Source organism: Strongylocentrotus purpuratus, unplaced genomic scaffold, assembly GCF_000002235.5.
Source record: "Strongylocentrotus purpuratus isolate Spur 01 unplaced genomic scaffold, Spur_5.0 spur5_scaffold_2, whole genome shotgun sequence".
Classification (NCBI taxonomy): Eukaryota; Metazoa; Echinodermata; class Echinoidea; order Camarodonta; family Strongylocentrotidae; genus Strongylocentrotus; species Strongylocentrotus purpuratus.
Genome location: NW_022145605.1, coordinates 27,118,402 through 27,131,910, shown reverse-complemented (window position 1 = coordinate 27,131,910; position 13,509 = coordinate 27,118,402). Strand labels below are relative to the sequence as shown.

The 13,509-nt window shown below is 37.9% G+C and overlaps 1 protein-coding gene across 1 annotated transcript; it reads right to left on the bottom strand.

The window, feature by feature from the left end:
* Positions 1-555: 555 nt before the first annotated feature.
* LOC594143 (E3 ubiquitin-protein ligase DTX1) lies at positions 556-12,551 on the bottom strand. Its single transcript, XM_793592.5, has 10 exons — positions 12,519-12,551; positions 11,187-12,043; positions 10,340-10,516; positions 8,928-9,004; positions 6,183-6,329; positions 4,803-4,864; positions 4,095-4,241; positions 3,020-3,181; positions 2,386-2,475; positions 556-979 (listed from the first exon to the last, which is right to left on the bottom strand). The coding sequence occupies exons 1-10, from the start codon at positions 12,549-12,551 to the stop codon at positions 752-754; spliced, it is 1,980 nt and encodes a 659-aa protein (XP_798685.5). The 3' UTR covers positions 556-751.
* Positions 12,552-13,509: the final 958 nt, after the last annotated feature.

Below are 13,509 nucleotides of genomic sequence, written 5' to 3'. Positions count from 1 at the left end.
TTTGATGGTGACTAGATAATCTACAGATCGAAACAATCCAACCTTTGTCAAAAGGTGAGCTGTGCAACAGGAGAAAACAGGTGGGTGTAGGTTTGAAAGAAATCAGACAGTGAGAAAGTTATGAACCCTTGAAATATCTAAATGTTAGGAAAATTCATGGTTTTCACAATTTTTTATCCAGTTTTGCTCAAACTTTCACAAATAGTTATCTGATTTTTCTTGCTGTGTGACAGAAGAAAACAGGTATGTATAAGTTTAAAAGATATCAGACAATAGGAAAGTTAAGAACGTCTGAAATATTTAAATGTTAGGAAAATGTGACATCATAAAATCAATTTTTCGGAATTTCTCAATTTTTTCTTTATTTTCTGAAAGAGCATCAAAAGTAATGTCCAAATGTCAAAAACCAATTGAATATGTTAAGTAATGGCAGAGATATGACCATCTGAATAAATAGATTTCCTATAGAAACTCAGTGTTATATTGCTCTGGCTCGTAATGTTATGAACCAGAGCAATAAAACACTGAGTTCCCATGGGAAATCTGTTTATTCAGATGGTCATATTTCAGCCAATACTTGATCTTTTGGAAAATGAAGAAAACAAATTGAGAAATTCCAAAAATAGGTTTTTGATGACGTCACACTTCACCAATCTATACACAACCATCATTCCACACTACCAAGGCAACTCTCTGCAAACATCCTTGACTGACTGAGTCATCCACCTCCCTCCCTCGGCTAGCTCCCATCTCAATAATCATCCAGGCAGTCTTCCGTCACCCCTTGCGACGCCAGCTCTCCCAGGATGTTGGTGAAGTAGTTGGGGTCCGGGAAGCCGTGGCCCGTCACGTTGGAACCAAACTCGGTCTTGTGATGGATCTCGTTCCAGACCACGGTGTTGGGCTCTCCCGTCGTGACCGACGTCCCGATGGTGAAGATGAGCCGCCGCTCCCAGGCGATGATGAGGAGGCGGAGAATCTATTCAAATCAACAAACAATGCATAACCATCTAAAGTGACTCTGTAACATTGCCTCAGATTCTGAAGCAAAATCCTGGATTTAGCTCATGCTGTAAACATAATTACAAACCTTTAGGTCAGTCAGGAACCCCATGACTTTTACAAGCCGATTGCCTGTCTGATTACCAAGATATTTATGATTGGAAATCTAAATTTATTTTTTGTTTTCCTAACAGTTTATAAACACTAGTCTCTTGGGGGAAATAAGCATGGTAAAACCGGTCATTTTTGAGGCACTTCATGATTCTTTTGAAGCGCAATTTTTTTAGGGCTTCAATGTTACACCATATCACAAATACTGAAAACATGTAGGGCCATGCATCTCAGATTTAACATTATTAAACAATGCCTTTAACAACAATTCATTGATGTGAGTGCATCAAGGTATATAGGTTCACTCACAACCTTTAGATCTTTCCAATTCACTTGTACTACAGTAACACAGCCAAAATCATATGGACCATCACTTTATCATCAATTGAAAGCACTATTCAGTGTGTTTTCAAATCCATACAGAAAATTTTTCTAGAAGTCTTAAGTTTAACTGCTTGGGAATATTCAAGCAGTAACAGCAATTTTCATTTAAGTTATTGAATAAAGCACTGAAGACTACCGGGTATATTTTTATATACCGTATTTGCCGGCGATAAGGCCGCAGTGCCGCATAGGCCGCACGCCCAACTTTGACATTTCGTAGAGGAAAAAAAAAAAAAAAAAGAGAGAAAAAAAAAAAAAACGGACCAAACAAAAAGATCGTAATTTTCTTGTAGAACACTCTTTTTTTTTACAAACTGATACCAAATTCATCAATATTCTTATAAATTTAGAAGAAGTTTACCTCAAAAATGATCGTAATTTAGCAGATCTTCATCGACTTTTACGCTACTGTATCGCACGCAGATTTGGTATCCTACAATACCCCTACCTCGATGTGCGGTGTAATCCGGAATAGCGTTTTTCGACCTGCGCAGTTGCGTTGCACGGCAGCCAACTCCATAAGTAACGGCCTGTCCTTTTTTTTACTTTTTGGCGATGCAATGGTACGGACTTAGATCTAGATCTACTGTATCGGCAGATTTTATGAGAAAAATAAGTAATGCCTTTTTTTTTCGTCTTCATGTCAACTATGCAACATAAAATTGTCGGTAAGTTGTGTGGAGTTATTCTAGAATTGTCCTGTACCCTTGTCTAGTCATTTTACTGTTCATAGTCCCATATGTGCAAATGGACGTGATGTGTTGACCGCTGAATTTTGTCGTTGTAGCGTAAAGGCTGCACCCGACTTTTTGAAAAAATTTTCTTCCAAAAACACTTATCGCCGGCAAATATGGTAGTAGTTCTAAAATGTCTTCATATTCTGATTACCTTTCTGCTTATTTCATTGTCAGGTAAATAACACATTCTGGGGAATCCCCTAGATGAATATCTCCTGCCTGGACTAGGATGCTCTGGACCCTGAATAGAGAAGGATAAAAGAAGATGAAATCATTTTTTAAGAAATGCTTCCAGCTGACATGTTGGACCTTGCCATACAAAACACAAATGCATAAGACAAAAAGCTTGAAAAGCTCACATGCAATAAATGTTCTATGTAGTTTTATATTATTATAATAGATTGACTGATATTGTTAGGTGCATGAGGATTTTGAAGGTGCTGAAATACCTGGTGCTAAAATGCAATATCTTCAGCATAAAGCTGAAATATTGCACCCTGTTCAGAAACGATATGGGCAGAGTCACCTCAAAGAAACTGTCGCGGCACAATTCAACATTTCAAACTAATCTGAATGGCAAGGAGAGGAGGAGAGGGGGGGGGGGGGGGTAAAAGTAGATGAGTGCAAAACAAAGAATATACCCTATACACCTACACTTGGTTTTTATAACATACAGCTTTATGACGCACACGATGGTTCGGTCGGTTTAATTTTTCTTGGCTTTTTCTAAAATACATTTTTACCATGTCTTGCTTGAACAGGATTTATCTGTGTTTTTGACTGACCTGTGTTCCTGGAGGAATATTATAGATGATACGTATAGTCCCGCATGATGGGAAACCGGGCAGGGAATGTGGTATGACGTGATAGTCCATAGACCCAGGAGGCTGATTGCCGCATTTCACACCGTAGATGGCTTTACAGGTAGGACACTGTATACTGCCATCCTGAGTCATAGAAAGAGAAGAAGAAGAAGAAGAAGAAGAAGAAGAAAAAAAGATGAAATAATTTCATTTCCACTTCAGAGTCTGAATTAGTAAAAAGGTAAAGACCAGTATTGGAAATGCCCCAATTTCAAAAAAATGAAATGGAAGCTCTTTATTACCAATCATGTGAAAGAATATGTTTGGACTAAAACATGATGATAACAATTTTGCCGGGAAACCGCCTACTAATTGATATATTTGGTAAATTGGTTTATCTATTGGACTGTGAGAGATAAACGCACGTGTCACGCATATGTGCGTAGTCCCATATACATCTTTCTGTGTACTTCAGCATTTGTAGTAAAAGGGTCTTTGGAACATAGCACACTTCATTTTGTCTAGTCACTCCAGTGATGAATAATTTAACCCTATCAATTGTACAAGGATCTAATTTCTGATACACTTAATAGTAATAATTTAGATGTACAGATAACTGTTTGTGTAGTTTCAGAAATATAATTTGGATAATGATTAGTAGTAACAATTGTTGTTTTAATACTACTGTTTTAAGAACACGGAAGTTGTAGGCTGCTGGCACGTCAAGCTACTTTGCTTATTCTGTAACCCTCCTGCATCTAATGTATGTTAATCATGCATTCACTATATATGTTTAATTTCATATATTATCTGTATAAAGTTATGTACACTTGAAATATTGTATCAAACCATATTATGTTCATGAAAATGTATAAAGAAAAAGAAAGAAAAAAAGATGCAGAAACTAATAAATCAAATCAAATCAAATCAAATCAAATGCGACTTTGACGATGAGATGAGCACTTTTTTTTTACCCAATGCAAAACAATCAAACAAATGTATACACTACTGATTCTTTTCCAGTATTTCACTTTACAAAGAAGTTTCTTTCTCTTACCTTTGGTCCGCTGTTGTACATGGCATATAGACAACTCTGGTGAAAGAAGTGACGGCATCGATCTAGCTTAAGAACGCTATCTCCCTCCTCCTCATCCTCGTTATAGTGGGATACATTGCACAGCTTCTCAAAACATATAGGACATTCCTGCAAGATAGTGTAGCAAAATGTTATAATCAATTCTAAAGATTTGCACTTCATCACAGTTTGTTCAGCTGCAATTATCACAAAGAGGAATTTTCATATAGATTTAATCCACTGGATATCATCTCGCATTGTAAAAAAACATTTACTGCTTTTGCTATACGAGGAGGAGTTTTAACTTCAAGTGCATTTTTGTTTTGACATGTTTCATCAGGGCCTTGCGGGAGTGGTTGCCTCATTTCCTACAAGTGTTTTGACACCTATCAAAGGAATTTTTTGTCTATATACATGTATTTAATGTGTGATAATTATATGGACATCATGCCTCCGGGTTCCAGATGAGTTATTTTGTTGGATTCCCACATCTGATACTTTTATAGCAGTTCGAATGAGGAGTCATTCATCAAGTTACTGGTGAGCTTATGTACTTATCTTTTATGTTCAGAATTCATTACATGAATTAAAGAATGAACTGTGTTTAATACTTGGCCCCTATGTTTGAATAACTTCTCAATGTTATCCAACTGAATATAAATTTCAATAAGACCGATGGCCAATGCCTACCTCATCAGGCGGACTTTCTTCTTTCTCAACGTATTTGCTGATGACCTCCTCAGCAGTTTGACCTGAAAGATATAGACACAAGTACATGTGTAATACATCATCATCATGCTATTCAGAATGCATCACATCCATTATCAAACACAACTGACATGATATACAGTAGGCTTACGGTTGCACCATGTGAGAGAGGGGGGATGATTGGGGAGTCCTGAAAAGGACTGTTGGTAATTATTGAAGCTTATAGTTCTACAAACAACTATAGTGCCGGTTGGGGAGGGTGGGTAGTAGGAGTGGCTTGACGTTTCAACCAGGTTGACTATCCGTCGTCAGGAGTAACAAGATACCGAGCACATCAATATTGTGTTTTGGAAAGTAGAAAAAAAATATGGTGCAGTTTTCATAATCCACACTCTTGTACCTCATTGGATGTCAATAGTTTTTCAAATGAAGAAAAAAATTGTCCCTTTGAAATCACTGTAAGATATAATGTTGAACTTTCATTGTACAATTTTTCCTTTTAAAATGCATATTAGCAGTTCCTGGGTTCTATTCCAGGAATATTTGCAAAGCTTTGGTTTGGGTGACACAGTACACACACGTTTCAAATATAATGCATATTGCAAACACCACTCAGCAAATAACTTTACACTGCAATAAGATGAAATAACACAAATTGTTGAATTTTCAAGAATATGTAGTATGACATTTTTTCTCTCACTTCAATTCCACATTGTAATATATATATATATATATATATATATATATGCAAAATACTGTGTATTACCGCCGCAAATTTGAAAAACCATGCTTGTGAACTCAAGAACATATTTTCTCAAAGTTACATTAGCATTACGAGGAAAGGAAGATGTAAGGATAAGAAGAAAAGAGAAGAAAAGAGAGGGCAAAGATAGATAAGGAAAAATGATAAGAGGCAGATACACTTGAGAGATAGAGACACAGAGAGAGAAAAAGCAAGAGAGAGAAAGAGAAGAGAGAAAGCGAGAAAGAGTGAAAGAGAGAGATAAAGAAAAAGAGCAGGAGAGAAAGCGAGGGAAAGAGAGACACAGAGAGAGAGAGAGAGAGAGACAGAGTGAGAGAGAAAGCAAGAGATAGAAAGAGAGAGAGAGAAAGAGAGAGAGATAAAGAAAAAGAGCAGGAGAGAAAGCGAGGGAAAGAGAGAGAGATACAGAGAAAGACAGAGAGACAGAGTGAGAGAGAAAACAAGAAAGAGAAAGAAAGAGAGAGAGAAAGCAAGAGAGAGAAAAAGAGGGAGAGAGAAATAAAGAGAAAGAGCAAGAGAGAAAGCAAGAGAGAGAGACAGAAAGAGAGAGAGAAAGAGGCGGACGAAGAGAGACAATGAGATTGAAAATGGCCACCTACCCCTGAGCGATATCTTCCTCTTCTTCTTGCGCGGCTTGACCCCCTCCACCGGACGGATGCCCCCAGAGTTGGGCGGGGAGTAGATGGGCGTCCTGACGGGGACGAGCTTGATAGGCAGGGCTGTGGAGAGCAAAATGCTCGTCATAGCTGGGGGGAAGGGAGGGAGGAGGGCGGACAGATAAAGCACAGACTTGATGATGAATGGTAGATTATGGTGTCAGTCATGAAGCGGTTAGATGAGATGAGTAAGTGACACATAGTTAAAGATAAAGTCGAGTTCTGGTCATGCGATAATTGTGAAAGAAAAGTTGTGGAATCGATCAGAAAAGGTTGATCATCTAGCATATAAGTAATGGTGCATACTGCATGGTTCTGGAATCATCAAAATGATCAGAAATTTGGCCCAGTCTTAATAAAGTTATAAGCACTGTACACAGAGAGATGTATATGGGACTACACGAACATGTGGCATAATTTTTAATGATGTTACATGTCGTATTTAAAATATTAAGGCATTTGAAGAGCCATGCTTTTCAGGGAATTTTTTATCTCTGATGTTCTTCCACACTTGCATAATAACAATGAAAACGCTTGCAAATTACCTTTCACCTTTTCCCAGAACTCAACCTTCTCTTTAACAACCAAATTATTCATACCCTTACCAAGTTTTGTAATTTTTTCAAAGTATGTGAACAATTCTCTTGTTCCCTTTTATGTTTTTCTTGAGAATGTCACATATTAAAGCGTATATCTAAAAGTATTCAACAAAGGCCCTAAACCAACCAGTCCACCTTTGATTCTTGAGTTACGAAAAACTTTAAGAGATGTCAAATTTACAAGGGGTATGAATAATTTAGTTGTAAACTGTAAGTTTCGTCATTCACCGTCAAAACATCAAGGGGACAAAAGGATAGTCCAATACACGGCAACAAATGAGCTTTTCTTACTCAACTGTCAAGAGTGATGTTGTCTGCTGTAAGTCAGGCAAGAATGGTGTTGACTTTATGTACATGTATGGGTATGAATAATTTAGATTTTAAAGGTAAGTAGAATGCCATCCCTAACTTTATGTTCCAATATGAATAGAACAAAAAAAGAATGCATAAATGAAAGAATTTAATGATTTGATTTTAGTTCTCATGAACTTGCAGCTACAGACATCCAAGTCCAAAAGCTTGTTCATGCGCAGCAGCTGTTTGCACACGAGTGCATGCCAACGCTACTTTTATATTCCGATGTCTTTGGAAGAAAGAAAATGTATATATTAATGAATTTTAAGATTTCAGATTTAGTATAGAAGGAATAGCAGCTACAGACATTCTAGTCCAAAAGCTTGTACATGGGCATGTACAGCAGCTAAATGTAAATACAATGTGTGAAATTTGAAGAATATGTAGAGTCATTCAATATATATCATTTATAAAATATAGGAATGGGTGAATTTTTAATATTTGATTTTCAGTTTAAATGGACTTGCCGATGCTGTAGACCTAAAGTAGTATAGAATGTTTATGCATTTGCATTCACCATGGAAGCCATGAATGGAACAGACTTAATGTGCCCGATGCCCAGCAAGTCAGTTATAAGTTTCTAACCATTTCCATCATCGGCAATTGTACTACGTAAAATTATATATATGTCATTTAGTATATTACAAATCCTGAAAACTGCAACAAGCACCCGCATTCCCTTTGATTTTCTTCTTAACTATCAGTAATATCAATATTGGTTAAAAAAAGAACGTCAATAAATCCATTGGGATAGTGCCCATTCTGCTGAGCATGCTCAATCCTGGGAGATGGGAGGAATCTCCCTGCTCAATCTATCAGAAACAGGCACTGTAGATATTGGTTTGAGATTGATATTAGATGTTTAACACACAAATCAGAAACCAAATAGTAGGAGAATGTTAATCACAACAACCATTAATATCAAGCAATCATGCTTCTTTACATAGAATGGATCTTTAAAAAAAATATACATATATACATATATCTCTTCACGAACAAGCAAAGACAAAATGAGAGTTGACTTTTCTTGACCTAAATTACGTTGTTATGGTTTCAACCTACAGTTTACTATGTTTCCAAACATTACACCAGCCATTAGTTAAACTTTGTGATTTCTTACATCAGTAAAATAATGACAGTTCGATACAAAAAAAGGAGAATCCTTGTAAATGTGATTTTAACAAATCAGACTTTACAAGGAAGCCAGTTGGCTCAGTTGGTAAAGCGCTTGCCTGTCGAACCACAGATCGTATGTTCGAATCCAACCCAGGCCCATGACAGTGGAAACACTCTGTCCCTCGGATAGGATATTAAATAGAGGCCCTGCGTAGAGGAGACTCACCACCTTTGCAATGTCAGGAACCTACTGCACTATTTGTATAAGACTAGGCCTGAAACTCTAGTTCGTCCACCTGCACATCCCAAACAGATATGCCGGAGGAGAGACCCCAGGGGTTATAGTGATGCAGTTTGCTTTTGCCCTTCCAAGCACCTGTGATAATGACTTGTAAACCCATTGCCTATACTAGGAACTGGGTTGTCCCTGTATTAAATCTATGAGAATTAGAGAATTCAGTAGGTAATAGGTTAACTATGCCCTACTTTGGATGGGGATTTCCCCTAATGTTAGGGATTTTCCCTCAACAAATGGAAACTACTCAAATGCCTAGATGGTCTGATGTTGTGATGAATTATCGAGATTGAATAGATGCCCTGTACCCCCTCCCTAATATACCTGTCATAACAGGGCTGAGCCTTGCACCTGCTGCGTTGGCTGTCCTGGTCTGGATGGTGCATGGTGTCGAGTGAGACCTGAAGGTAAAGAGAGAGATCAAAGAAAGAGTCCTCAATGTAGATGCCTGGCTCTGGGGCCTGTTTCAGAAAACTTGTTATCAATAACAAGTTACAAGCTACTGAAATCATGGCATCAGATTGGCTGAGAGCAAATTAGATAACAAGTTTTATGAAATGGCCCCCCTGGACTTGCTTTGGTAAACATCATTACAATATATTCATCTATCTGTCATCTGAGGTGGTACACATGAGTTAAACGTATAACTAATTTATCCTTCTTTAAATGAATGTTATAAAACAAGATAATACAAATATGGTGCTATTGGTACATCAGCTTTAATGTTTAATTGTGCATCAAGCAGAATTTAACTTTTCTTCTTTTTCTAATTCAATTTTTTTCAAAGTAAACTTGTGTTCCTGTCGTTGTGTTCCTGAAGTATCACTATTAACAATTTTGATGAAGTACAGGAGAAAATATGTGGAGCATCTGCCAAGCACATGATGGTATTAACAAACTGATTTTGTGTTGTTGACAATACCTTCATATTATAATAATAATAATAATATTGAGTATTTAAAATTTAAATCATATTAAGATACTGAGGGAAGAAATATGTCTTAAAGGTAAAGACCAGTTATGGTCATGCAATTGCATTGTAAAAGAAACGCTGTGGAATCGATCAGAAAAGGTTGATCATCTAGCATATAAGTATTGGTGTATACCGCAAGGTTCTGGAATCATCAAAATGATAAGAAATATGGCCCAGTCTTCGTAAAGTTACAAGCACTGTACACAGAAAGATGTACATGTATATGGGACTATAAGCACACATGCGCGACACGTGCGTTTATCTCTCACAGACCATGTAGATAAACTAATTTACCAAATATATCAATTAGTAGGCGGTTTACCGGCAAATTTTTATCATCATGCATTAGTCAAAACATATTCTTTCACATGATTGGTAATAAGAGCTTCCATTTCATTTTTTGAAATTGGGGCATTTCCAATACTGGTCTTTACCTTTAAGGGATCTTTGAAAGAGGCAAGACAGGTTTATTCTCCGATGGAAAGTGGGGTATTGATCCATGTTTTTGAGACAGCCACTGTAAAACGTCTTGCTTTCTTTAAAGTCCATCTGCACTAGTTTGGCCAGGAGGGATTAGACCTCCCTGCCATGGTCACTGACAGGTGGTTATTTCATCAAATCAGATCTCGATTAACATAAGAAAAAGGGGACCAAGGGGGACCAACGGGCACCGATTATGTATTTTTTGCTATAATTATAGAGGGTGCAAGAAGCTACATGTATAAGTAGTGCAGTGGGGCTTTAAAACGTTTAACCGTCTTACTTTCTCATTCTTGAGGTTGTAGCAGCAGCAGCGGCAGCTAGGTGTGACATGGTTGCACTCTGGGTAAGAGGAGGCATCCCAAGACCAGAAGAGCTTTGGACCGGACTCGCTGTGGTATGGTGATTGCTGCCCTCACTTGACTGACCAGCAGCCATGGATGCCGGCACACTCACCGACCTGAATATGGTAAAGTGGCAAGATTTAAAGAGACTTGTCATCTAATATGAATTCCATGGTTTGTCGCTTAGAGAACAAAAATTTGCATGGACCATGATGTTGTTAGGTGTTTCTCATTCATGACCATGTCGGTATTTAAAAAAAAAAATTAAAAAAGTGTTGTTGTTGTTGTTGACAATACAGTTGCCTTCATATATTATAATAATATTAAGTATTGAGGTATTATACTTGCACACAAGTTATTCCTCTGTTTTATTGAGACTAGAATGACATCTTTCACAAATTATTCATCTTCCATAAAGACTGACATCAAACCAAAGCCTTCTTGAAGTACATATCTGTTGTAATAATGCATAACTAATCAAGTTGACAACATCATGTTAAATGGAAAAAAATCACAGAGATTCCAAACAGTTCTGGAAATAAATGGTTAGAAGTACAGATTTACAAGCAAAGTGAGACATTCAAAATTCATCACATCATCTAATAGTACAGTAGCTTTTAACGTAATCTGTGCAGTCAAATACTGTAAAATGAACAGAAGTTACAATTTCTGTGCTAATATAGATTGAGTAACCAAATAGATCCTGTTTACATTCACACAATTACACATAAGTGTCAAGGTTACCCGAAAAAAAGAAACCCTAAAAAGAAAGAAAAATGGTCAAACCTTGGTAAACTGCTCCTTCCAGTACTCCCTGTAGAGGATCCCGCAGAACTTGTACTGGCAACATCCGGGTCTCCAGGGCTTGTCCATGCCACTGTGGCCTGCACATCCCGCGTTGCCGCGACAGCCTTACGAGACGATGACCTCTTCCCGTGAGACCTCTTCCCTGCTCTCTGCGTCGCTGTTCCCGTAGACGGGGGCTCCACTACCTGAGGCACATTTGGTGTAGTTGTTGTTGTGGCAGGGCTCGGCGAAATTTCATCGTCCGTTTCTTTGATGGGTTCCGATATGGACAACGACGTCGGCCGGGACAGTTCCACGGCCTCCGACAGCAGCTCCCCGGGTACTACGTCACCCGTCATTTCAATTTGACATGATTCCAACGTCACATTCGCGTTATCGTGTTCCTTTATACTAGCATCGGCGCAACCTCCTGGGTCCACCTCTAAAACGGCGCTCAGTTCCGGACTCCCGCTGCCACTAGACACCTCACTTAAAGACGGAACATTAGTCACCTTTGGGTACGTCTCGACAAGCACCACCCTCCGTAGCTTCCGCTTAAACCCAGAAGTCCTACGTACCTGCATCATCTGCGTGTAGTCTATGATGTAGGGTAAATGACACTTGGTCTTGGATAGGTCTATAGAGGGTAGGTTCTGCTTGTAGGCATCCTCTACGATAGTACTGGTGTCCAGGTCGTATTGGATCCAGCCGCTGTTGTCCTCCCATTGCCATTCCACACCTTGTCCTGCAGGGGAACTGCCTGGTAGCTGTCTTCTCCTGATGGGTCTGGCGTTACCTGTAACAAGAGCAAAGTAAAGAGTTTCTGTATCATCCTCAATGATATCTTTGACTATATCCTAGACATTATCTGCCCATTGACATCCTACACCTTGTCCTGTAGATGAACTCCTTGATGATTGTTATCTCTCAATTTAAACCACTCAACTTTTACATGTAACTCTACTAAAGTGCGTACAAGGGAAAAAGAGAGAAAAGGGTCAAGATATTAATTTCCACAGAAAGTACTGCTGAGTAAAATCATAACCAGTAATAATCCTTGTTTTTTGCTGATTCAAGTAGGTTATAAGATATTCTTTTTTTTTTCTAGAGTTGGCGTGATTTATGGACTTTCATCTTGAATTCATATCACTCACCCAAGAAACACATTCAATGACTGTGCAGGAGGTATATTGGATTGTTTACACATCAAAATTCTATCTTAGGTACATGTTGGCCTACTCAAGGCAGTTTTGTCACCTTATGCGTGCAAGTGTACTTTTTAACCTACAGGTGCATTTTGGGGTTTTGTATGTTCTCTTGACAAAAACAAACCACAAGCGAGTGAAGCGACACAACCGCTTCCATGTCTGTTGTAATTTTTTAGGAAAAACATAAATCAAAGAATAATTCCTCCATATATATCACCTACATGTAAATCAATGCATGTACTGTAGGCTCAGCATACATATGAAGTGCATTTAGCAATGAAAACACAATGCTCTTTGATTGACAATCCCAGGTGGGCAGCTCAGACCCTTCCAGAGGATACATTAAAGTTTTGCTGGTCGTTTACATTGAATTGCAAAAATTCACAAGTGACAAACAATATCAATTTAGTTATTGTTATTTTGTTATTGTGCAACTTAGAAAACAATGGCAGGACTTTGGGTTGCCTGACAGAGGTAGTAAAATGGTGAATGTAGATATACATGTATGTACATGTAAATTTAATTTAGCATAACATACATGATTCTAGTTCCCACCACATCACTAATACATCCGTGTAACACGTTTATCTGCATCCGTCTGCCACACTCTACCGGGGTTGCAGGAACTAATCCCTTAAAATGTTAAGGCGCCTTAATATTAGCCATGCTAAAAGCCAGCGTGATAACAATGGATGGAATAGAGTGTGAAGTACAGTATGACAGAAACAAGTGCTAAACTAGATGGAATTTTGACTGCGCGCAGTCGAAAATGATGCCTCCGCCATAGAGCAATTTAAACTAGAGAGTTACTTGACCTATTGTGACCTAAGGTCAAGCCGAAAATTGAGAAATTTGTCATTTTGTGTACAAAATGAATGGCAAAGTGAAGTTTCTAGTTTGGTCTATAAATCAGCATAATTTTACTCTTTAGAGTTTAGTTATCATTTATTCAAGCAAAATATTGATACGTAACAACCTCAAGTATCAGAAGTCCTAAAACAATACAATACATAAGATTAAGAATTAATAACAATAGAATACAAAAGAAGTTCATAAAACAATGAAATACATAAGAATTGAAATAGACATGGACAATTTTTTTATGTGATAATGCC

What these genes read in the sequence shown, in the direction of transcription:
- LOC594143 (XM_793592.5), bottom strand. Translation starts at nt 12,551, where the DNA reads ATGGAAGCGGTTGTGTCGCTTCACTCGCTTGTG. An exon ending in ACAACCTCAAGAATGAGAAA is followed by an intron (nt 9,005 to 10,339) that starts GTAAGACGGTTA and finishes CTTTACCTTCAG; the next exon opens with GTCTCACTCGACACCATGCA. An exon ending in TGTACAACAGCGGACCAAAG is followed by an intron (nt 3,182 to 4,094) that starts GTAAGAGAAAGA and finishes TCTATGACTCAG; the next exon opens with GATGGCAGTATACAGTGTCC.